The 27,411-nt window shown below is 39.3% G+C and overlaps 1 protein-coding gene across 2 annotated transcripts in view; it reads right to left on the minus strand.

Annotated features, from left to right (window-relative positions):
- Positions 1-27,411, minus strand: part of RELN (reelin) — a 293,768-nt gene that overhangs the window by 134,106 nt on the left and 132,251 nt on the right. For both annotated transcript variants that reach the window (XM_083821372.1, XM_083821373.1), the window contains exons 7-9: positions 24,100-24,196; positions 18,736-18,787; positions 1,828-1,924 (exon numbers count right to left, since the gene is read on the minus strand). In XM_083821372.1, the coding sequence (XP_083677498.1) occupies positions 1,828-1,924; positions 18,736-18,787; positions 24,100-24,196 (246 nt within the window). The remainder of the gene's footprint in view (positions 1-1,827; positions 1,925-18,735; positions 18,788-24,099; positions 24,197-27,411) is intronic.

The following is a 27,411-nucleotide window of genomic DNA, read 5'->3' on the forward strand; positions in this document are numbered from 1 at the left end:
ACAACATGCCTTATTTCCTGGTGTTTGGTGGAGAGCACCGATTGAGAAAAGTCTCTGTGACTATGATAAATTGCTTTATTTTTCTTTTTTCCTTTAATCGACTTACATTTCACTCTTGAAGATGTCACTGAGTTCATTAACTTTTGATTTAAAAATGGTTTGGCAGTTTAACATTCTTTCCATTCTTGATATAAAACACACTGATATCCACTTCACTTAAATGAGGTTTGGAGCAGACCCTTGGTGAGGACCAGGAACACAAACCCACACGCCTGCAGCACAGCATGAAACAGAGCCTGAACCTTCTGGCTAACAGAGTTACACTTTAAAGTAATTCTCTTCCTGACCTCCCACATAAGAGGTGGATGAAACCATGATTTGCTAAGGGCACTAAGGGCAGATCATGCCTGACTTATCTGATGGCCTTCTGCCATGGGTTTACAGCATTGGTGGACAGGGGAAGAGAAACAGATGTCATCCACCTGGATTTGGGCAAAGCATTTGACACTGTCCCACATGATATCCTTGTCTATAAATGGAAGAGATATGGATTTGATGGATGGACCATTCAGCGGGTAAGGAAATGGCTGCATGGTCACACTAAAAAAGTTGTGGTCAATAGCTCAAAGTCCAAGTGGAAATCAGTAATGAGTGGTGTTCCTCAGGGGTTGGTACTGGGAACAGTGCTATTTAACATCTTTAGCAGTGACACAGAGAGTGAAATTGAGTGCACCTGCAGCTAATTTGCCAATGACACCAAGCTGTGTGGTGCAGCTGACACACAGGAGGGAAGGGATGGCATCCAGAGGCACCTGGGCAGGCCTGAGAGGTGGGCCTGTGCTACCTCATGAGGTTCAACAAGGCCAAGTGCAAGGTCCTGCAGCTGGGCCAGGGCAATCCCAAGCACAAACACAGGCTGGGTGGAGAATGGACTGAGAGCAGGCTTTAGGAGAAGGCCATGGGGGAGCTGGTTCATGAGAAGCTCAACATAACCTGGCAATATGCGCTTGCAGCCCAGAAAGCCAACCGTGTCCTGGGCTGCATCAACAGAAGCGTGGCCAGCAGGGTGAGGGAGGTGATTGTGCCCCTCTGCTCTGCTCTCATGAGACCTCACCTGGAGCCCTGCGTCCAACCCTGTGGCCTTCAGAGGGCCCCAGAAGAAGAATGTGGATGAATTAGAATGAGTCCAGAGGAGAGCCATGAGCATGATCAGAGGGCTGGAGCCCCTCTTCTACGAAGAAAGGCTGAAGGATTTGGTGCTGTTCAGCCTGGAGAAGAGAAGGCTCTGGGGAGGCTTCTCAGCGTCCTGCCAGTACCTAAAGGGGGCCTACAGGAAAGCTGGAGAGGGACTCTTTGTCAGGGGGTGTAGTGATAGGACAGTGGGGAATGGCTTTAAACTAAAAGAGGGTAGATTTAGGTTAGATATTTGTAAGAAATTCTTTACTGTGAGGGTGGTGAGGCCCTGGCACAGGTTGCCCAGAGAAGCTGTGGATGCCCCATCCCTGGAGGTGTTCAAGGCCAGGCTGGATGGGGCTTTGGGCAACCTGGTCTGGTGGGTGGCATCCCTGACCCTAGCAGGGGGTTGGAACTGGGTGATCTTCAAGGTCTGTTATGATCCAAACCATTCTATGATTCTGTGATTCTATGCCAAAAGCAGTGGCAGTTCTGCAATTAGCGTTGGTGGCCATAATTTCACCCCTCAGCTTTTAATGTGCCTAAACAAGTGAGAACTGAAAAGCTAGCAATCAAAAAGTTTTAAAAGACTGAGGCTTAAACAACACCTGCTCAGCCAGAAAGCATGAAAATGATTAAAAAGCTGTAACAAACCTAATTTTTTCCAGCTGAGTCCAATCCGCAGAACTGTTCTTACTGTAGGACACTGTGATGCTGGGATCTGAGTAGCTAAAGCGGCATGATCCTGATCCTGTGAAAAGCAATGAAATTAGAAGTGTTACGACACATTGAAGCAATAAATGATCCTCCAATAACAACCACTGCTGACTGTGCCTTTGTCACATCATCGCTTCTCCGTAATTTTAAAGTGCTTTGATTGATGATGAAATTTCCTGGGATCTGTTGCTGCAGGTAAACACGAAATAATGCATGCTTTATGAGTCAGAAATAAAGTAGAAATGATAAATCACAGCAGTGCCATGTAATCTCTGCAAATTTCCCAAGGGAAGCCAAATAAATTGCTTAACACCCCCTACTGCAGGGAAAAAAGACACCATATAATGTTTAAACAAAACCTTGTTATTAGAGTATAATCCACAGAGCAGTATTCATAGGGAAAACAGTAAAAGACTGTTTTCACATTAGTACATAGGAAAAAGAAATAAACAGAAATAAAAATACAGTAAATGATAGGAAAATATATACAGGATTACTTGAACCGAACGTGCTGTAGGAATTTAAAAGAACAAAGATGTTAAAAAATTAGTACTTTAAGGATGCCCAAAGAGAATTAAATGAAGATATCATCCCATATACTCACTAGAGCCTATAATTAATAATAAACATTGGATGTTGATCTGGGAATCTCAGAACACTTTACAAAAATGAACTAATTAAGCCTTATGGCACCCCTGCAAGGTAGGGTAATATATTTACTTTTGATTTGTAAAAGGGTGCCTCTGGGTGTTGTCACAAAGCATAAGCTTAACAATTAATAAAGGGGACAGTCAAAATAATAAAAACTGGGATTGAAAAATTTGACCTACCAAACGTGATAGACAAACTGAGTGATAATTAAATACACTAAAAATACTATTTTTGTTCTCAAACATCAAGTAATTCATCCCTCTCAGAAAATTTAACACCCAGTGAAACAGGTAAATCCAAACGTGTGTTCCAAAGATCAACATTTCTACTTCATAGACAGGTTGAAATGTGAGACTCAAAGGTCAGCAGACAGCAGCTACCTTCCATATTTAAGAGAAGCTGCTCTCAATTAAACAGCACCTCTGATTGCATCAGGATACTGCTGAGTGAGTACCACAGCTTTGCTTATAGTAGGTGTATGTATTATGTGTGGTATGAGTAGCATGTTATGCTTCTATGTGCTTCAGATATGTTCAGTTGCAATGAAAATCATGTTTATAACGGTATATAAATACACATAAAAATATAACGTATAAATAATATATTTTATAAAACTTTAAATATAAATTATATAAAATAGAAACATACACACATTTATATTTATATATACAAATGTGGAAATTGCTGAACATAAAATTTTGCAGCTTGGGCTACTTATTGTCATAATGAAATAAATGGCCTGATTAAAAAGGCGTTGACCGCTTGTACAAGGGACCAGCCTACACATTTGAATAGGAACATATGTCATGATGTACACTGCTTGCAGCCCCCGCTCCCCCGAGGCAGCTCCCATTCACAGCTCTCAGCTCGACAGCAGCTGCACAACTGTTTTTTCTACTCTGCAGAACACACCACAAACAGAGGGGAAAACGCCCAAAAGATGGGATGAAATCCTATATCTGTAATTTTGCCTGATGCACCAACTAGCATCCTGGAAATGACCCACAAAGTTAATTTCTTGTATCTTTTACTTGTGTTAAACTGTAAATATAGAAGCAAATCCTTCCGAATCTACTCACTACAGCTATGTGGGGGTACATTCAGCTGCTCTGATACGTACTCTGCTGTAACGAGGCACAGAATAATTAATATTGCAAAAGCAGCAGGACTTTGAATTACCAAACATGTACCCAAAATGACTACAAAGCAAGTCTCTGGGTATAATTTACTGACAAGGTACTTTATTTCTCTGATATTAAAACCAAATGATGTCAGAAAAAGCCTTTGTATTTCATATTTGCCCATCTGCTGAGATGGTCTACTTCGCTGAGTGGCATCTGCTGTCAGCTCCTACTTGTGGCTTTTAGGAGTTCCAATCTTTAATCACACTCATTTATTTTATTACAGGGGAATTTGGTTCAAAACCAATGAACTTCAGCTGGTCTAACCACTTTGGCTGACAAGAGGCTGTGAGGCAAAGCAGCAACATACTGACTTTTCTGTCATACAAAAACTAAAGGAGCATAAACAGGAAAAATAACCTGTTAATAATGTGCCATTTCAGTTATTGTTGCAATCAACTCTTGGTATGGTACTCTTAAACAAAGCCAAGTCACAATGTCCTGCCAAAAATGTGGAGAAGGCCACATTTGCTGACTATACCATAAAGACAGCAAGAAACAAGCATTTCCAGTCAGTACAATATATGAAGGATGTCATCTCTTAAATCTCCCTCAGACTATGCAACAAAGATAAAAGTCATTGCTTGTAAGAAAAAGAACCAGTGAAAAAGGACTTTGCAAGGCAGATGCGGTGTTTCTCTTGTGTTATTGGAAAGAGAGCAGTGGGGACAAAGAAAAGAGGGGAGACAAGTGCTAGTTTCTACTATTATTTTAATAATCAGGACCAGTTTTATTAAGAGTAAAATTAGTTTGCAAATGTCATCAAGGTCAAAGTAAGCAGCAGTTACTGACTGTGATGACAAATGTGTTCTTATCAGTGTTTAAATTCCTTCTTTTTTTTTTTTTTTAATATACAAGAAGTACATACAAGAAGTGCTTGCTTCTTTTGCAAAACCAATGTTCTTCCTAGCTTATATCAATAGTTTCTTCCCAAGGAAAGGGAGAAAGGTGAACACAAAACTGTTCTCCAGAACTAGATTTATTGAGATGTTATCGAAAGCCAGTGTCTTTCAATATAATTTTCAATATATCAATATTCTCAATATTACTTTCAATATTGTTATTACTTAATGCTATTCCTATTACTCCATATTACTGTTATTTCAGTAATCTGAAACTAGAATTATTTAAAATATTTTGTGGAAATCTGCAGTTTGGATGTTTGCCTCTGCCTTGACTAACAAAGCCATCCTCTGACTTTGTGAGCAAATAGGTGATCAAAATTCAAGTAGTAACAGAGCAGTGTTCCCCCAGGAGAGGTGTCCTTCACACTGCTTCTAGAGATGGTAATAAATGTTGTGCCAGCTCTAAGCAGAGCCATGTGGGTAGGATGTCACACTGTAAATCTTCATACCTGCCCATCTTCCAAAGAAAAAATTGTACAAGATGACATAAAACCTTTTGAATGAGCCTAGAATATGGTTGTTTTAAGCCAAGAATGCCCAGGTTTTGAATTAGCCATGAAAACTGGTAAGAAAACTTATAGAATGATTGCCATTAAGAATTCTATACTAGTAAATTACTGCATTAGAGCACAATGCTGTTTCTTTCTTAAACCAAATACATCACAGAAAATCTGATGCCCTGATATGGTTACTGTCAGTTAGTTCAACTTTCTAAAAGTTACCGATAAGCTTTCAAAATTAAGGTGTGTGTATTTGCAAATTATTCAATATGTATAGGCAAGAATTTCCTTGGGTTTCAAGAAATAAGACAAATTCTTCCTTTACAGAATTTTTGCAAATTCTTCCTTTGAAATGTTTTTACTCTTTTTCATAGGCTTCTAGCTGAAGTTCACAGATTTCTAAAACTTTTAAAAAAATGCTCAAGTAGAGACAACCTTCATGGATATTTTTTCAAATGATATATTTGAAACTCAGACAATAATTTTTTGTCTTCTGTGGAAAACTATGAATAGTAAAACAGCTTCTATTATAAAACCCAGCTATTTTCATATATTGAATATTCTAATTCTATTCTAAACACTATTTTATTTGGTCTGCACTTCACATGCTTGGATTTTGCCCCAAGGCAAAGCTGAATAAAATAAAATTTGCTCAAAGTTGAATCCAGACAAAAACTCTGATGGAGGATGGTTTTGACTGGCAGAGTCTGTGAATGCTGAGTAGCTCCTTCCTGCTGCTTTACTAATTCTACCTAAACCAAAGAGCAAAGAGTAGAAAAGGGAAGGAAAACCATGCTTCTTAACTGTTTTGCTACTTGTTCTGGAGGATTTGTAACACATAGCAAGGTGTAATGAACACTGAATGCTTATGTCCTAATGAGATGGTCATGTCCTTTTGCTTTTTTTCTAGAAGACTCATTAACCTTGTTTTGGTTTCTTTCAATGCCATTATTAGTGAATATTTTATGCACCTTATGTTTTAAAACATTGTGTATGTAGAAGTACTAAGAGTATTTAAGGAGAAATGTTGTGAAGGCACTTCATAACAGGTATTTGTAGGCAGGTATTGATGTATTTGTATCTAGGCTGACGATGGAGGCAAAATTAATGCAAGACTCACTACAGCTTTGCCTCCAACTGTGCCAGATCTGCAGAAATCCGAGTCATGTGGCTGTTGGTCTCTAAGATTTGTTAACAACACTGATTAGAAGCTGGTGTTTTGCTGAGATAAAACTGGGTGCCATCTGCAAGGGAAGCAATATTTTTCTCCTTATAGACTGTGACGCTCTTCGCCTCTTGACAACCTCCTGATAGCTCCTGCAAGTGCTTCAGTGGATAAGTAGATGAGATATCTAATGCTGGCTCTAAGGAGAATAAGCCTAGTGTGTAACTGTGCAAGAAAAACTCACGCGAAAATTTGTAGAAGGGTTTGATTGTGTCCTAACAGTGGCCTGAAAGGGAGCTCAGAAGAATCCTGTTTATCTAATACTGGAAGATTACTTTTGTTCATTTTGTTAATGTGATGAATAATGATTAGTGTTTGCTAAGGATTATGATTTGCTGATATCACTTGAATTAAGCCAGACAGAATAGTATAAATTACTACTGGTCAAATTTGGCTGGCATGCTAATATTTTTTTTTTCCAAATTAATGAACCATACAGTCTGGTATAATGAATGCTCCATGGATACTACTTAAAAAAGAAAAAAAAAAAAGAAAAAAAAAAAGAAGTATATGTTTATGTTGTCTTCTAGTAAAGAGCCAAATGATTTTAACCACGTTAAAAGATGGAATATTTTGGACTGGGAATACTAGACGCACTGGTATGAAAACATGCAACTCGCTATTCATGTAATATTCCCTCTGAAAATTTCATCAAGAGAAGGTCACAGGAATATTTTTATTTTTCCTGGAAGCCACAATTTAGAACTTGATTTCAAGTGTGAATTTTAATTCTGTCAAATTTTAGATCTTTAGCCATTTTTTTAACGTGTCTTTGTTTCTAGATCAAAGTTAGAATACAAATAAATATTTTAAGTGTAAAAAATCTTAAAATAAAAAACTGCAAGAACTGTGTTCTATGTTGTAATTTTATCCTACTTTTTCACGGAAATAATTAAATATTTTATTGCTGACTATTTGTTTCTCCCTTACAAGAAGATTTTGGCTGTCTGTGCCCCTGTGTGTGTTCTGAAAAACAACTTGGAATAAATACCTGACACTAGGAAACAACAATGTTAATGGTATTTGCCTTTGGTGAAAACCAGAGGCTACTCTAACTTTAGTGTGAATTATGAATTTTGTGTTGCGAAGTTTCAACTATTCATTTCCAGCAGTTTCTGGAGAACAGCTAACTTTTGTTCTGCTGACAGCTTTAGACTGTTGTTCTACTTTGGAAATGCTGGTAGTTACATCCAAATTAAAGGTTGACAAACATGCTAGAAGCCTCCATCATAAAACTGTGTAAGAGTAGAATAGTTAGTAAATACATTTGATAAAAATTAATCAAATGGACTTCAGAACTGAAGTCCTAAAATTAATCAGAGGTCAAAGCCCTATTGGATGGGGCCCTGAGCAAGCAGACCCCACCCAGAAGATATCCCCGGTTGGTGCAGCAGACCTCCCATCTTCCCTTCTCACCCATGTCCTGTGAAGGTTCTCACTAACAGCAAACCTACTTTCTAAGAAGTAATCCAGCTATTAAGTAAGAAAAGTCTGAGAAAACACTTATCCAGCCCAACTTCCTTTCAGTCTATTTATATTCAGTGATATGATGTGCTTCCTGTGCTCACACAAATCTTGTTCTCTTCTAATGAACAAGACAGATCACAGATCATATTTCTTTTTGCACTGAGAACATTAAGGAGAGAAAAATAAGCCAGGCAGAAAGCTGTATTTCCCTTATGCGAGTTTCCAGTTGATTCTGATGTAAAGATGCTCAGCTATTTATAGCGTATCTTTCTGAAATACAGCCAGCAGGTATAAGCCAGCAGGTTCTTGGATAATGTGTCTGTTGCCAAATAAATAATTAAATGATGCTTCTAAATTTAACCACATTCGTAAGTGCACCAATAGTGTATAGAGTACCTTGCTGAAGGCAAAGTGAGTAAACTTGTTAACACTTGGATGTAATAGACACCCATTAATTACAGCTACGGAAATAATAATATCATTAACTCCCCAGAAAGACTCTTTCAGTGGTTCTTGAATGTGTGACTAAGTAGTAAGCCCTATGCTAAGTAAGCGTTTTCTACTTGTACACCCGTATTGTATGCTTCAATATTATTGCCACTAAATGCTTAATGTCAGATCAGGCAGAGGTCCTCTGAGAGGATGACCTTTCAATGAAGCTGGGTAAAATTTAAATTATACCACTTTAAACTTAAAGTAGTTATTAATTGGTACACTAACTTGTATCAATAAGTAGACAGAGACCTATTGCTTAGCTCTGATTAGCAGCCTGGGTCAGCTGTGAAGGTCAGTAATCAAGACCTTTAACACCATAACGGTATGAAAGCACGGCTGGAAGGTAAATGGTGTTTTATTCAGATCCCAACAGCTAGCATGTACCAGGGAGGCATACAGAAAGCACACATTGGTCCCAGAACTGCTGTGTAAAAAGATGGTTGCTCAAATATAAAGACTTGAAAGTAGTTTCCTTGCCTGCTTTAATGAATTTCCCCGTCACCAAGAAAATCTGGGAAATTTTTCTTTTTTCAAGCCAAGTCCTGAATTAAGGTGTCTCTCTTTTCTGAAACCCTATAAAACAGATTGCCTGTCATTAACTTTATATGTAGGTAGGTAATAATTGGTTGGGTGAAAGGCTTTTTTTATTTTTTTCAGTGCCTGATGGGTTTTCTCTATTTTTATCTGCTTTTGCTGTCATGGAAAACCCCCTCCCTTCCCCGCTGGAGAAAAAAATACAGGAGCATTTTGCTGAGCTGGGGCCTTCTATCCCCCCTTCCCTCCCCTAGGAACTACAGATGCTTTGTTGTTTGAGTTAATTCAGAAATGGACAATTTTAATCATACAACAGTGTTATCCTAATACAAAGATATGAGCCGGATTAAGATGAAAGTCAGTCTGTAATCCGGTATTTATTATTTTCAGCAACCAATTCGGTAATGGCTCGCATTCGACCATGCGGAGGTGGCTCTGCCACCTGCCCTGGGTCAGAACCCAGGGACTCGCTTTATCTTTGCTGCTTTTCTCTGCACAGTAAATCTGTAGCGCTCACAGTTTAATTCATAACAGTGGAAGAGAAACCCTGGTACTGAAGTAATAAAAACAGTATTTCATTGCAACCTTGGACTGGCCAAAACAGCACAAATCATTTCGCCAAAAGGCTATTAAAATGTCTTTCAAATATCGCATTAACTTTAAGCCCTAGTTTCAACCTAGGCATTATCTAGGCAGCCCCTCTTGTATAACTCAGCAAAATCAATAACCCCCACCTAACATCTCCACTCATGCTATGTGAAGTGTGCTGGATGATGTTACTTACCTGTCTTACTCTTTCACATTAGGTGCAATTTATAACCTATGTATCTACACAAAGGGCTTCTCTGGCAGGAAAGTGAAAGAAAACTAGTGGGTTTCACGCCAGGCAATAGAAAATGACAATCTGGGAGGTAAATAAAAAATCTTAATACTGTTTTATCAGGTGGAAGATGAGAAATGAAGCAAGCAGAAGAAATTCAATATGTCAAATTTTTGCATTTAATTATATCAAATTCTCCAGCTCTTCCCCAATGTACAGGAAACAAATCAGGACAAAACAGCCTGGGCGTTCAGATACACTCTGTGTTCTTGCTGCTTAGAGGGGACTGGATCCAAATGTAGCAACAATCAAGCATCATTTCACAATCTTGATTTCTTACAGGCCTTAGTGTTTTAATTTACCTAGCTTAAAAGCTGTTTTATGCACTATTTAAACTCAGTTTATGCAGAGTCCTAACATTTATTTATTTATTTATTCATTTTATTAGCCAGCTTCCCAGCAATGGAATCCTTTTAAAACTACAAACCAGCCCAGGAGTGCCCCACATTTTCTTAACACAAGATAATCTATCTGTCCTGCAGACGGTAGCAGCCATCTCCCTCCAGCCACTCTGTGCTTTGGGAATTCTCCTCACCTGTTCATACCACAGTTAACATGACCTTATGAATGTACCAAGCACACAAATCTGGTGCTTTCTGGAAGGCATCGGAGCAGAAGAAATCTGGGTGCTGAAGGAAATCATCCATGCAAGTGATTAAAATGAAGGAGGTGGCTCAGCATGCCCAAAACATTTAGCTCCACAGTTTCCGCCATTATTTTTGTGTTCAGCTACAAGACAGTGAGAGATTTAAAAGATCAAATACTCTTCCTTGCTGTCCTCAGAAGAACCTTACTTTTCACTTTTGTATTTCTCGAGAGACACGAGTGAATATTCATAGCAATTCTGAAGGGACTTGCTCATCTCTGTCCAGCTCAGCTGAGGGCAAGTCCAGTGCTACCTCATAAAATGGCTATCACAGCATTTGTCAGTCATTGGATAGCCTCTGCTAATTAGCCTCTGCTAATTATAAAACTAACGAAAAAAAAAAAAAAAAAGAGAAATTAAGAGAAAATGGTCAGCAGTGGTTCCTCCCAGCCAAAGCTAAGGCACATTCCTATTGAGTGGTCTGAATCCAAGCAGGAGATAAAGACAATGTAACAGCAGTACTGTCAACATAACAGCTGCCACCAGAAATAAATTAAAACATGATAAAAATATAAATTACAATTGCCTTTAGACTGTAACATGGGGCCAAATGCATTCATTGTTGTTCATGCTGCTGAGCCAAGCAGCATAGGGATGTTTCTAGAGAGGAGGAGAAAGAATCACCTTGCCTTGCAGATGCCCTGCAGAGCCCTCCAGATGCTACTCTAGGTAAGCACCTGGAGAGGCTGCTATTCCCTCCACAGACATACATGGGGGTCAAGTGAATCAGCTGCTGTATTTATGTCTATAGATTATTTCTGTAAGGTAATTTTTGTCCACTGTGGTCTTCTGTTTGCTAAGGTTAATAGGGAAGCAAATGTGTTTTCTGAAGCATAAAGCTTGGCAGTAAGGACTAATCCAAAGGGCACATCCAGAGATTCTGTTTAAAAAAATAATAATAGTAATTATAAAATTTGTGTAGTTTGAATATGTTTCAGAGAAAGAAAAAAAAGGAGTATTTCCTTTATCTACACAATCAATTACATTTTATAATTCAATTCTCTAGGACTCACGCTGATAACAAAGTCAAACTGCCAACTACAAAAATGAAGAAAGAAATGTAAACCTGAAAAAGTTGTATTTTTTTTACTAAAAGTGATAAAAAAACTCTCTGTGCTTTGTCTTCAACACACACCACTGAGATCCTTAGCACTTGGATTCACAGAGTAAAACAGCTCTGTTGTTGACCCCAGTGATCTCGGTGGTTCAGAAAGAGTAATAGGGGCTGCTGGGTTAATGACTCACTAACCTGCTGCCCGAGGTGAGGCAGGGCATAACACGAAAACCCTTTTGGAACCATTATGTCAAAGATCTGCATCCAAATCAATGACCCTTACTCATATACTAATCAAAAGCATATTTTAAATTGTTTTCTCCATTACACTTGCAAAGGACTGTGAAATCCTCAAGCAATAAAAATAGGCTGTAAATACACTGTGCCACATAGAAGTTCTTGATATGTGCATTACACATGCACCTTTCCTCTTAACAAAATTATACTACAAACATACAGGTCAACACAGGCTAGACAATTCCTCTTCATTTAAGTGCTGCTGATGATCTGATGGATTTATAAAGCTCAAGAATTTTGAAGTGAAGACAGTGGTGACCACTCAACCAGAAAATCAAGTTGCAAGAATGAAAAGTATGCTGAGCAAGACTGAAGAAATTATTAGCTTTGTTGCTTATTTCAGTGATTAAATGATGAGTTTGTCAATAAAATATTTATGCATGTGACAGCAGAAAACTTAATACTTTATTTCCTTTGGGGAAACAAATAAACAGAAAATAGGGAGAATGAGGATACCACTGAAAAATCACTGAGTAATGTATCTGCACCCTGAATTGTTGGGGTTGCATCCTTACCAAAAAGTCCTGAACACAAATAAAAACCTTTCTTCTATAATATTTTAAGCATATGGAAAAAATAGATATACATATCCTTGCACTAGGGTTCCATCAGAAAAAGATTAAGAGAGATTGATAAGTTGCAAGTATTGCAGTGATTATAAGAAGCCCGTTTTATCCCTACAAAACACTGTACGTTTTATTCCTATTAACTATTGTAAGGTAAGTCATCAATAAACTTGGTCATCTGATGGACGTATAGACAAAATAAGTTGGAACAATGGAAGGAGCGACAGCAACAAACGCCAGAGAAGTGACCAAATGATGTGAAAGAAGCTACCCCAGGAGCAGCAGAAGAAAGGGGCCATTCTTACTCTATGAGTAAGGTCCCATCTTCTTACTCTATGGGTAAGATGCATGTTTTGCTTCACGTTCAAGATTTTTTTTTTCTTTTTTTTCTGGCTATAGCAGGGACTAAACACATGATTTATCCAGAAAAAATACCTAAGGAAATTCTAGTGTCAGCACTGTTTGTTGTCCTGTCTCTGAAGACCACCTTTGCTCATGCTTTCTTCATCTTCAAGACTTTCATGTTACCAGTAAATAATACTCAGATAACAGCACCTTCTAGCCAGCTCAGTAGTACTCTCCGTGCCTGACAGAACTTCAGAGAGAGGGTTTTATTATTTTATTGATTACAGGCAGAATTTTCCTGGGTGAAGAATTTTCCTGAGTTTCTTGTCAGATCCAACCTGAATGATTCTATGGTTCTGTGTTTCATTTATCACATTGAACATAGACTGCAACTTTTTCAAGAGTGGTGTGGTCTCATCATTTTAAATCTGAGGCATAAAAAGAGCGGGAAGTCCTAGGCAAACATGCAGTTGTCCTAGACTTTCTGTATGTCCTTTTCTCCATGCCAGGAATTCTGGCATGGCCACCACTAAACTAACAGAAAGGCATTTCAGAAGACTGCATTAATAACTTTACCTTGCATTACCTGATTTCTAAACTAGATTTTACATCCTGTTTTGCATTGGCTGTCTCTTAATTTCACTGCAATCCATTGTAGGAAAAATAAATGATGTTTATATAAAAGTAGTAATTCCATCACAAGATCCCAGTCAATAAGAATACAAATAATTTTTGTCAAAATGTGCTGTTTCTGTATATCAGAAAATAGTGCACAGAAGCGATAACAGTGAGGTGATGAGAGGTTTCATTCTTAGGGGTTCATGCAGATTATTTTTTGATTTAGTGCCATATTGCTTGGCACATTTTGCATTTCATTTAAAACTCTCTTTTGTTTTAAACCAAAGTGATTGGTACACATATGAAAGGACCATAACTCAACTAAAATCAGCTAGGGAAAGGTGTTTTATGATAGGATCAAAGGAAAATAATGCAAGTCACATATTTGCCTAGTAAGGCAGTATTAAGGGTGACTAAAGGTAAGGATTAATGATTGACCCAAAGTAGAATCTGTTAGATTTGGGAACCCAATCTTCCTAAAAGTTCTTTATTATGATGGTAGTGGTGCTTTTGTAGAAGAGGGATTGAAAGCCCAAGCTTTTTCTCCAAAGAAAGCAAAAAAAAATTTTTGACCTTTGGCTAGCTCTTTGTTTGCACAACTGTTAGCTTGTTCTTTAAAAAATGGAGCTGAAATGCCAAATGTTTGAAATATGAAGATGTATCTGATCCCAGAAGGTCTTTTTTAACTAAAAGAAAACCCAATCACTTTTTTTTGATATAAAATAATAGGGTTTTTATTTATTTTTATTTTTTTTAATAGGGGGAACGATTATTAATGTGCTCTAGTAATGACAGAGATATCACAGATATCTCTGTGATATATCAGAAAAGTTGAATAAAAAAGAATTTTAAAATAGCATCCCTCCTTACAAACACATTGTATTTATCCAGTACATGACAGTGTCAAATTCACCCTGCTTGCAGAGGAGTGTTCAAGAGTTTTCCTGAAAAAAGCTGAAGAGTAGGAGCCTTATCAAGTTATTCCCATTTTCCAAAATTGTTCAATAGCCAAAAATAACCTATCAATACTAAAGCATAAAGAAAGAGCCATGAAACAAAGTTTTTCATGGTAATTTAACATTTTGCATTAACAGTTGTCACACTGAGATACACATAGCTCCGAGGAGTGCAAGCCCAGAAGGATAGTCTGTGTGTTGGTGCTCACCACAGCACCTTTGGATTCAGCTTTGTGTTAGACTCAGACGTGCTGTGGAGGAAGAAGGACTGGAAATAGCCTGCCAGTGCTGAACACCCACACAGACAGCCTACGTACCCCACAGCTATGGCAGTTTATGTTTGAAGAGGACACTCAAGGAACAAGCAGTTCCATTTGCACACCTCACACCTTGGCATTGATCCCTTAAAGCCTTTTCTCTTCTTATGGGACTCCATGGGTCTCTTTCTTCCCATGTTTAGCTCAGTCATTAATCTCTCATCACTGTCAGTCACCTTCCATCATACTGGCTTATGCGAATGACAATGCATATTCATCCCAGGAAGAGCTGAAAGCATCCCTGGAGAAGCTTTCAATACGGTTACTCACAGTATCCTTCTGGACAAAATGTCAAGCATACAGATAGATAAATACATAGTACGATGTGTGAGCAATTGGCTAATGGGTCTTGCTCAAAGTGTTATAGTAAATGGGGTTACATCAGGCTGGCAGCCACTCATTAGTTGGGTTCCCCATGGCACCATTTTAGGGCCAGTTCTCTCTGATGTTTTCATAAATGACTTGGATGTAGGACTAGAGTTGTATTGAGTAAGTCTGCAGATGATACTAGATTGGGAGGAGCTGTTGACTCTGTCGGGGGTAGAGAGGTCTTGCAGAGAGATCTTGACAAATTAGAGAGCTGGGCAATGACCAATAATATGAAGTTTAACAGGAGCAAGCGCCAGATTGTGCACCTGGGAGGGGGGAGCCCTGGTTGTACGTACAGACTGGGGGACGAGAGGCTGGAGAGCAGCCCCGTGGAAAGAGATCTGGGGTTTTGGTCAATGGCAAGTTGAATATGAGCCAGCAGTGTGCCCTGGCAGCCAAAAGGGCCAACCGTGCCCTGGGGTGTATCAAGCACGGCATTACCAGTCAGTCAAGGGAAGGGATTGTCCCACTCTACTCTGTGCTGGCATGGCCTCACCTTGAGAACTGTGTACAGTTTTAGGCACCACAATATAAAAAGCACATAAAACTATTAGAGAGTGTCCAAAGGAGGGCTACAAAGATGGTGGAGGGTCTAGAGAAGATATAAGAGGAGCGGCTGAGGTCCCTTGGTTTGTTCTGCCCAGAGCAGAGCAGGCTGAGGGGAGGCCTCATGGCGGCCTGCAGCTCCCTCACGAGGGGAGCGGAGGGGCAGGCGCTGAGCTCTGCTCTCTGGGGACAGCGACAGGACCCGAGGGAACGGCATGGAGCTGGGACAGGGGAGGGTCAGGCTGGGGGTTAGGGAAAGGTTCTGCACCCAGAGAGTGGTCGGGCACTGGGACAGGCTGCCCACGGCAGTGGGCACAGCACCAAGCTGCTGGAGTTCAAGGAGCATGTGGACAACGCTCTCAGACACATGGTCTGATTTTTGGGTGGTTCCGTGTGGAGCCAGGAGTTGGACTCGCTGATCCTTGTGGGTCCCTTACAATTCAGGATATTCCGCAATTCTATGTGGCTAAAGGGAAAAGTCTGAGTTTTGCAAGGAGAAATAGAGAATATTTCAGCTAATGAACCAGGCTAACATTGTATGGGAGCTGAGACCAGAAGCTTCTGTGCAAAATATCCTGCAATCCCAAACTGTTGAATTAGAGGTTCTGGCCTGAAAGAGTCCAAAGTCCATGCCTTAAATATCTCATTTAACAATTCCATTGAGCACTAAGCAAACTGTTAGACTTTGTCTTTCACATATGAGTGGTTGGTCTTGCAGAAATGTAGTCATGGATGATTTAAGATATCTGAAGCAAATGAAATTTTCTGAACAATTGGGCAGACAGTGCATGACTGTAAGCATCACCTCAGCCCTGCACCAGCAGGCAAGGCCACTGGCTCGAAGAGGCTCAGAATGAATTCTGCATGGCAGACAAGTTACTCTCACTGGGAAAGGCTACTGCACTTTAATGTTGTCCTGTGTGCTGAATAAGTCTTACTAATTACATTTTAATCCTAATTAAGCCTTCATCCTCTGTGCTTCTTTTGGCCCATGTTGCCCTTCAAAGGTCAAGACTACCAAATACAGGGCACATTAAGAAAACTAGACAGAACATCAACTAATGAAAAATTCACTAGGGTCTTATCCTTTCTTACCATACAGTTTAAAAGGATCTGGGATTCATGATGAAATCAGGGCCAATTTTTTTTTGCTTTATTTCCCAGTCTTCACCTGCTTATATAGCTGCAAATACAAAATTCCATCTGATAATTAGTGATGAGAGAAATCAAAGGATATGCACTTTAATGTCACCAAAGCTAGGTGAGAAATTTAATATAAAGGTGACCCCAAAAGATTGCAGCTTAAGCTATTCAGTGGTAGATAGAAAGTGTTGAGCATTCTTTAAAAAAAGGTAATTCTCCTGGAAGAATCTCTAAATAGGGTTATGATTAAACTGGACATTTGGGAATAAACTGGAAACTGTCAAATGCCTCGTTCAGATTTATGATTGTAAAGCCAAGTACTGCTGAGCACAGCAGCAGTCCCCTGGCAAATCTGTGCTATATTTCAAGCCCAACATAGACACACAGGGAAATATGATACATTTTGAACTTCAGGCTGAAAATTGATTTACTCAGATGTGCATATATCCCTCTCCTGCTTTACCTTGTGGGGGATTTTACTTGTTCCTACTGGTACAGGTTAGGGTATTGTTACCACATAGTCCTGTCATATAGGGTATTTCTTGCCCAGATGGTTCTTGACCTTGTTTTTATTTGGCCTTCCCCAGATGATAGGACCAAAGGCTACTAGTGAAATTTAAAGTCTAATTTTACACTTTGGGGAGCTGCACCCTTCCACATCACCTGCAGTGGGCACTGGCTGCCTACCTGGAGCAGTAAATGTTCGCTCACTGACTTGTGAGTTGCATTGATGTTAACCATTCTGAGTCACTGCAAAAATAATCAATATCTTTTTTTTTTTTTTGCAAATTTTCCTGAAAAGCAAAATTCCTTAGTCACTGCACACTTTCAATGTTATAAAAGTCACACATCCTTGGGCACAGCCACAGGTGGGAGGGTGAGACAGAAATGTGGGGCTTTATAAATGCTGGGTGGGTTTCTGCTGGTGAGCAACATGTCCTAGCAGGTCAAGTGAGCTACTCCTTTTCACTGACTGCGTGAAGCTGCAAGGTAAATCTGGGCTGTTTTTCTAGAGGTGCTGGGTCTTTATGCACTAATTTGGCTTAGGAATGAAAATATTTTGCTGACTTTATAAAATGGTGATTAATAAAAATGGTGAAAATACAAGCACAGATACCAGCCCTTAGCACTAGTAACATTGCACTCAGCTGCATGGTGAAAAGTAATGATGCCCACAAATTGTCAAATGAACAACTTGAGTTAGAAACAAATGTAACTGATGTATTTTTGAGCCTTCCAGGGTTTTGATTTCAGATCTATTAAAAAAAACTAACTTGCTTGCCAAGGTACCTGATAGCTCTTATTTCCAACTGATATTTCCAGACTTTAATCACACCTCTGCTGATACTTCTGGAGAATTACTTTTTTAAAAATAGGTATATAATTTAGAAATACATTTCCAGAGGTCCACAGAGGAAGCTGGCTATCTTTCTTCGATGCTTTTTTATTGAACTATTTGTATCATGAAAACATTTTTCCTTCATATCTTGAACACTGAGTTATAAGTTGAGGAATTAACTTTTTTCCCAGTTTGCCTTCAGCCCAAGACACAACTTCTGCATTAAAGTACAACTACACACTGAAAATCTGCAATAACTTACAGCAGTTATTCTAAGTAATACAGCATACCGCCACCTTGTTGGTAATATGAACTAAATAGCATCTCGTTTTGGTCTGCCCTACTGCCTACTATGTTTGTACAGATGTGTTAAAAACAGCACTATCCAGTCATAACCTGTAAGATAATAAGGGTTGAAAATGTTAAAGAAGAAAAATCCACTATTGCTAGTTCAGTTTTTAGAGACAGGAATCACGCGTTAGAGAAAGAGCAAGTCATTATAATGTTAGCCATCAGGTTATAAAATAGACTTGAAAAAAAATAACCCCATGACTATGGGTCCCATCATCAGAGTATCCACCGGAATTGCTCCTTTTGAAAGTTTATGTTGGGAGCTCTATATATTATTAAGAGATGAATAAATGTGCTGCAGTTTTTCCGTTTTTAAAAGTTGTTGTTTTTTTTTTTTTTTTTTAATCCCTTATGTCACGTAGCACATTGACCAGAATGGTGAATGTGAAACTGAGGGTCATTTTCCATTGCAGCAATGACTTTTTGCACTTTCTCAGGCGAAAGAGTGAGCTAAACTTACCAAGAGAAAACTGAAGGACGGATGCAGTAGTTGTGTTAAGGCCAGTGGTGGTCTACAGGAAGAAAAGCAAACAGCAGAGAGATAGGTCAGCAAAACAATACATTCATCACTTGTTTTCCTTTGAAAGCATGGAAGCTCTCTGGATACCTAGACCTTCAGTGCATAAAACTATTAATATCCTACCCTTTCAGGTTGAGTGATTATGGACATTGCTGATATGTCATTTTGATTATTAGTATCTCATCATATGTCAAAGCTGGCATTTTTTTTCCATTTCACTGTACTAATGTCTGCAAAATGAGCACATTTATGTGGAATGCTGGCACTTGACCAGTCTTTTAGGAGACCTAAAAGATGAACCTTGTGGTTTATTATCAGCTTAGTAGAAACCTGTCTATACAGAATGGTTTTCACTTGCTTTTCTCAGCACAGAACAAGAACCAAAAATGATCATAAATAAATAATGAAAATAACATTAAGTAAATCTAAAATAATAAAATGAAATGTTAAGAGTGGGATAACAGAATCTAAGTCTTCAGCAGTAAAGCAAACAAAATCTTGATGATACAGCATAATATGTACAATGAAATTTTGTAGTAGCATCCACACACTGCTGATATGCAACCAAGACCTACAGGCAGGCAGAAAACACTGAGCAGTTCACTCTGTATTCAGCACACTGCCCTCCCATATTGCTTTTCTTTTTTCTCTCTTTCAATACCCTCATATTTCAGTTGTTCACATTAGAACAGTTGTCCTGAAAACGTTATAAGACCAAGAGCACTAGAGTTCTGTGAAGGAAATAATATCACCTGTATTATTTCAAAAAGATTTTCAATTAATTTTTAAAGTTGGACTTAACAATAGTGCTACATAACAAGCAAGTCAGAGGATCACCCCAGAAAGAGGAGACTCAAAGTGTGGTTCATTCCCTTTAGGAAAGGACCCTGCAAAGATATGCAGACCCTGAAAAAGTTTTTCACTATAAGCAGATATTATAGGCTAGACTGAAGGTGGAAAACTGTGCAAAATGAAAGACCACTGCAGCACTAGACCAAAAAAGAAAAGGAGACACAAACTGGTCAGACAGGAAGTTTACACAAACTTAAAAATATCATCTAATTATAAGAACAGTGACAGCAAACACCCTAGTTAAATTCAACTGTTTGTTGCTAGTGATGACTGCAGCCTAGATTTGAGGTCTTTGGAGTTGTCATCCTATGTCAGACCTCATACAAGACTTCAAGTCATTTCCCATGGGAGCAGTGATGGACTTTTCTATCAGCTGTGCTCATTGTCAGGAAGCCCTGTGATCTGCAACCATTCACCACATCATATCGTGGATGAGGCTACAGAGAAGCCAGGCTTCTGAGCAAATTCAGCCCCAGGAGCAAGGTCTGTGGCTCAAGGTCTAGGCTTCAGCTACCAGAACTCAGCTGGGGATCTGTCCGCACGGCAGCACCTCCAAGTAGAGGACTCATTGCTTCTCCTGCTTTGCTTGCATGAGCGAAGGAGAGGAAAGCAATAAGAATAGTGTCAAACAGCAATATACAGATAAAATTTGACGTTATGGAAACAAAACTGTCATTTTCTAAAAAATCAGCACCCAAGTAAAGATTAGATGCAAGGACTTGGAAGACCCTACATTCACTCAACTGGCCATTAACTCTGGCACTATTACGAAGGCAATTTTATAAACATTTTGTAATGGTGAACAATACGTTTTCTGCATAATTTCCCTGAGGCATAAGGTGAAGCAAAGATTCTTCCATTATCAGGTAGTCCTGTTCTCTTTAATTATCTACTATGTAAATAAACATGAGAACTGGAGAGAGAACTCTCTCATGTCTGAACTCTCTTATTACCCTGCGCATTGCTGCATGACACTGAACAAAAGCTATTCCTAAATGCAGATGTTTTCTGACTGTTATTTAGGACTTCAGTGACACAGAACAAATGCTATCTTGTGGTTACCTGTTTTGTCTTTTCTATCTTTGGAGACTTTCAAAAAAATTTCCATGCCTTTGCAAACATATATTCGGAATGTGTATGTATTTTCAAGTGCATATGATTAAGAAATTCCTAGATGACAGGGGAGTTTTTGCCATTTCCTTCAACATACTAACATCGGCATTTGGGTGGGAGCACATTAAATCAGCTTGAACAGTTGAGTTCTGTTAAACTAATGGTCTTTTTTTCCCTTGCAAGTTAGTTTTAACCTGAGTTCATTTCTGGCAAGCCCACCAGTGCTTGTATGGGTGGCATCTCTGCCTCCAGGCGATGGTGCAGAAGAACAAAAGAAAAAACTTCTTCCACTGCTGGTGTGCATCAAAGCAAAGTGTTTGTTAAATTATAATGGATGGAGACCTGGTCCTGGGCATGCTCAAGTGGTTGCGGGTGAGTGTGGAGCACAGCTGTATTTTCTGAGCAGCTTTCCACAGGACCAGAAAGATCATCAGACTGATCTGTTTTCTTCCTTCTAACCTAGGGAAAATAAGGTGTCCAGGAAATGGCTTGCTTTGGCATGAATTTTTGGTGTGTTTTGTTGTTTTCTGCATACATGCTAAATACAGAGGGAAACTTCTTATAAATGTTAATGAATGGGATCTTCACTGAAATGCACTCAAGATTGGCTGATATAAGTGACTGCAGGTGCGTTACAAGGATGCATGGAAATTTAAGAAATTTATCACGGCTATTAATGATCCATGAATGAAGACAGACTCAGTGGGACAGATTCCCAATCATCACAAGCATCACAAACAGCAACTTTCAGAACCATCTGAAAATTTCCCATTATCTATACATAAAGTTTACTGAAAATACATTTTTTTTTTCCTCTCCTGGGAATATTCCTAAAAGGTAATATTCCTAAAAGATAATTCTAGTCTTATAACAGAAACGGGGGAGTTGCATTTATATTAACACCTTTAAAATTGTAGTCATGTCCCTATTTATGTCCATTCTGTCAGGATCGATTCAACATTAGGTATCACATTTATCATGCCAAATAATAAAGTGCTTTCTGACTTGAGTTATGAGTACCTATTATATTAGCTTACATTCAATTAATTATGTTGTGCAAGTTCTAATTTCAAAATGAAACCCTTTATCAATGTTCAGTGGCTCATATCACCAAGAAATTAAATGTATCAGTTATCACCGAAGAAGCATTCAGGAGGAATTAAAAGAGACTATGTTGTCAGTCGTTCCAGTAATGTTTTAGAAAAACAAACAAACAAAACATTATATTTAGTAAAAACTTTTTGCAAAGCTCTGGGCTAGCAGGGAGTCTTTAGCAGCTATTTCCCTCTGCAACATCTCTGACGCTATGCATCATTCCAGGGTTTTGCCAATGGTAAATTCTCACTAACAGACAGGGACAGTTGCTATTAAACAACCTCTGCCTGCAGAAACAGACAGCTACAGGGAGCCAGGAAAGGAGAGGAAGCAAACCAGTAGCTGTCACAGTGGTTGATATCATACATTTGACAAATTCAAACTCCTCTTCACTTAGTATTTCAAGCAATAATGTGGCAATAGGAGCCATGAACAGGAACAGAGATTTCAAGAGTCATCTCAAGAATGGGACTCAAAAAATACATTAAGATTGGAGAAGTGAAACAGGGTTTAAAATTTGTGATAGGAAGAGATATATTGTGTAATTGCTGAAAGATGGCTACAAATCAGGATCAAGTCGGCTCAAAGAAAATTGGAATTAAAACCTTTGTCCATAACCAAAAATAAAACTAGGTCAAATCTGTGGCACGAACACTGTCCTGTGCTCACCCAAAATGGTAAATCCCTCACATGTTCCTTCATAAGGATTTGATTTTTTCTGCAACATTGCCATAATATTTATAAACACTTTCTTTATTAGGCTGCTAGCTGTTTATAAGCATGGTGATTTTTGCAGCTGATTATTTAATCATGCCACTTAGGCATCATAATACATTTTTTTCCAAATTCCTGATGCTGCGATAGTGCTATTTTATCATGTGGTAATGAAAGTACAGTCCAATGCTGGATTTTGAAGCCAATTTGTGATTAATAGGGGTAGGCTAAATTATATGTCAGCAGGAAGAAGACAACTAATTAACAATATTTAAACCCCTCATACTTGGGACCCGTGTTAAATAGATTGTTTTTCAAGGAGTATTACCTATGCTCAATACCACAACTAAAAATGAGCTAAAAATATGTGGGAAAAGTATCCCAGTGGTGTGACTTCATTTTTGCACAGGACATATAACAATGCATCTCTTCTCAAGGCAGTTAATGAAGCACAGCACATTCGGATAGCATTCAGAATAACAGAGAGGCAATTTAGCATCACTGTCAGGATTCCCCTGCTGGAGCTGGCTGTGAGGGAAATGACTGAAATTCTTCTTTATCCATAAAACCTATGAATTACTTTTAAAGCTGTTTATGACTTTCGGTAACCATACCAGCAATATCTACGTTGCATTTGTGCAATTTTGATCTCAGCTAAAGATGTAAAATTAACCCCGTTAAAAGAATTGTCAGTGTCTCAAATGATGAGAAGATTACTGCCCAAAACCACTTCTGTTTTATGGCCCTCTTCCATGTACCCTCTTCAAATAGCTCTCATCAGCCTCTCCTTCCATTCAGAATACAGTTGAAAACATGAAAATTAATTTTGAATTAAACAGGCTTTGAGCTGGTCTTGTAATTTTTCAGTTCTTTCCAAAACTCCCATTTATGTACATCATTGTAGCTATCTGCCAGTGTCAGCTGCAGCATGTGGGCATTGGTTATATATCTTTCAATTCATTTCCCCCACCCAGATGATCCCAAGTTAATGCAAATTTTACCATGTTGTTTCTTACAGCAATTTTATGACCAAACTACACCCCAATGAAATTAATTCTGTCACCTTCATCGTGACTCAATTTGTTACATACACTTTCCCGAGACTGGCAGGTGCTTGCTCCAGGCTGCATTTTAGTCTGTAAGATGCATTATTCACAAGTGATGTTTTACAACCAAATTAACAATTGTCAACAGCAACAAGAAGAAAAAAAAAAGACACAGCTAATAAAATAAGAGAAGAAAAATGAACCTTTGAAATTGAATTATCTGAAATGAAGACATTTCGTTGTCTGAAATAAAGACAATTATGCCAGTTTGAAAACATAGCTCTATTTCCTTGCCTTCCCTGTCTTTAACAGATATTTAAAATAACCTAGATATACACCAGATCAAGAGTTTTTTCTTTGCAAAGAATTGCAACAAATGTTGGTTGTCATCTATTTTTTTAAACATTGGGGTGTTCCTTGGGTGCTCTCCCATGGCATTATCTCTTTGCTTAAGAACTGAACACCAAACTTGCAAAGCACTCACCAGCTCTCGGGGACCATATGGCTCACAGAAAGTGACAGCGCTGCCGTGCATAATCACACCGCACTGCTCTCCAACCTCACAGTTTCTGCATTCAGACCTGCAGGAAGAACAGAACACGTTCAAAATGGAAATTAGAAACCTCACGTTGGAGACTGCATCAGGTTTGAAGACTGTAAAATAAGAGTGTTACAGTTTGGTGCTCAAACCAAACGTAAAGGTTGAGCATTGGCACATACAATGTGCTAAAGCTGCCTCTTGAGAAAGGACCTTTTGGGTAGGTATTTGCTCTCTGCATGCTGTTGCACCACAAAAAAAAAAAAAAAAAAAAAAAAAAGGAGCATCCCTGCTTATCAGCTGCAAAACATCACACCACAGGTAGCCAAGCTGACCTTTACATATATAATTTATCCCAAAGTTACTGTTCTTCCAAAATCCTTACTTCACGTTTGCTATACTAGGTGCAAGCCCACTACTGCAGAATTACCATGTCTTGAACAAGACAGCTCAAGGAAAGTGGGGTCAGCCTGGGGGCACAAAACACTGGGGATGAGTGATTTTATGATACCACCTAAGATCATGGGGGAGGAAGTAATTCAGAAATGTTCCAGATTTACAAAGCTCCTTGAAACATGTGGGCCTGAGCCATCAGTGTCAGGGTCTGATATCAGCTGTATCATCTCCTCCAGCTCTCCTGCATCACTTCTTGATAACCTTGGCTCCACCACCTTCCTTTCAGCAGCGGCAGAAACCTCATTCATGAAAATGAGCAGAGTAAGTGGCTCAGGTTTGGAGAGAAAACCATGAAGCTCGACATCACACTCAAGGTCAGACTGTCTTCGGTCACATATTGCCCTCATGCATCATGGATGGCGCCTGGGGGACCCAGCACAGAGCTCAGCCTTTGGGCACCTCATTGAGCTCCTCCAAACAAGAACATCACACTTCCTCCAAAGAAGAACAGGAACAAGCATTGAAGAAAATTTGTAAGCCTTGGCCTTCTCTGGCTGCAGGGTTATCTATTCCAAAGGCCAGGCTTGAGGTGGGAATGGAGTGAGGAGGTGATACTGTAGCAGGCAGGACTTGCACAGTTTGACATCTGCCATCCAGGCGAGGAGACCCATCTTCCTGGAGGACTCTGGCCCCTACAGAGGAGGTGGTCCCTGCTGACTTGTATGCTGCAACCCTACTCTGAAAGTGCGCACCAAGAGGCTCCTACAGCCCAGTTGCTCTAACACGTTTCTTGCTGCTGCTTTCTATTCGTATTTGTCATATCCCCTATTCCTAGTAACGGAGGGATGTGAGACTTCTCACCTTTTAGGGGAAGAAGTATGCAGAAAATCTCAGAGGGGCTGGTAATTGTTGCTGAATTTAATATGAAGGACTTTGCATGCAGCCTGATTGAGGAGCAGAGGAAGGGCCCTCTCCCTCTAAGACTGAGGTATTGGTTTTTGGCTTGAGCCACGACAAAGAGCCCCCAACAAACTGCCTCAGATGGGGCTGACCAGCATTGTCTTCAGACATCCCAAGCTCACCTTTAACATCAGATGTAATGACATTGCAAGCAATGGTGAACTCACTCGAACCCCCTTATTTTTTTCTGATTTCTCTCTGTACTTTTATAATTGGTATTTTTAGAGTCTAAAGTGCAATTAGACTTATATGAGGGTTGTTTAGACCATATTTTCCTTTGCCTTCTCTCACACAAAATGCCTCAAGCTTGGCCACCTTTTCTGATGTAGAGTGCCACCAAAATAAATGTTCCCATATACAGAGTCCAGATATAGTTTAGTAGTTTGCAAAAAGTTTGTGTTTATTTTTTCTTTAATTCTCCAGCTAATTTCTGGATGGAAGATCTTCACAGAATCTCAATGGAAATCAGATGGAAAGGAAGAAAACCCAAGAAAATAAGAACTTGCTGTCAAAATACGTGCTCATAGAATCACAGAATGGTTTGGGTTGGAAGGGACCTTAAAGATCACCCAGTTCCATCCCCCCCCGCCCCCCCCGCCATGGGCAGGGATGCCACCCACCAGACCAGGTTGCCCAAGGCCCCATCCAGCCTGGCCTTGAACACCTCCAGGGATGGGGCAGCCACAGCTTCTCTGGGCTGCCTGTGCTAGGGCCTCACCACTCTCTGAGTAAAGAATTTCTTCCTAACATCTCATCTAATTCTACCTTCTTTTAGTTTAAAGCCATTATTACAATTTCTTCTCCTCAGAGCTGCTCTCAATCTATTCTCCACCCAGCCTGTGTTTGTACTTGGGATTTCCCTGGCCCAGCTGCAGGACCTTGCACTTGGCCTTGCTGAACCTCATGAGGTTTGTACAGACTCACCTCTCAAGCCTGAATCGTACTTGATTCCCATACAAATTTCCTTGATTTTTTCACCTCTTTTCCTAGATTATGACTCTTGCTTGTCTTTTTGTTAATAGGTGTTGTGCTAAACCTCTGCAAGTCTTTCTGTAAACAGCTTGCAAATGGATATTTCTATTCCTGAGTGTCCCAAAGCCATCAGCGCATCATGAGCATGGATGGGCAAATGAAATCTCTGGCTTGAACAGGCCAGTAGCATTGTCAAAGTGTAACATTGCCCATGGAGCTGGAGCAGCATTTCCCCACATGATCTGGGGCAAGGAGAATGGGCTGCTGCAAGCCCTGGTAATGTTTAGAAATAACATTTAACTAATTTTTTAAAATACACATTTAACTAAATGGAGCTGTTTTCTGGTCTGCTCACAGCAAACTGTGGCTCATTGACATCCTGCTAGGGGACCTTCCCAGGGAGGCAAAGTAGGGGTAACTTTTTGCAGAAGGGGTTAACTCTGCACAGAGTACAATGCCCTGAACAATACACTGGAAATCTGAGTGATAAGCTTTGCTGAGGGATAGACGCTAGACTTTCAGATACATAGATGTAGTGAATAATTGATTGCATTTTTTATTTTGGGTCTTTTCAGCTGGTCCAGGGTCAACTTAGTGCAGGGCTGCCTTTCTTATGCCTACGTCCATTAGAGAAGTCAAAGATGAATGCTTCTTTTCCACTTAACAAATTGCTTCCTTAATCTGAGATTTGATTAAGCTTAGTTTCATTTCCAGTTCCAAAAACAAAGTTATATTTAAAAAATCCTTGAGGTTTTTTCCTGCATGACTATATTATTAAAGTAATTCAGCAAATCGCACTGATAGCATATAGCATTTTGGATTTAAGTAGCAAAATTAAATCCTCTAATAAAGTAATGTAGTTCCTATTGATTTCAATGAATTAATATTTACTTATAGAAGCTGTAGTTGGCCCATAATTTTAGTTTTCAA

The sequence above is a fragment of the Anser anser genome, assembly GCF_964211835.1.
Source record: "Anser anser genome assembly, chromosome: 1".
Lineage (NCBI taxonomy): Eukaryota > Metazoa > Chordata > Aves > Anseriformes > Anatidae > Anser > Anser anser.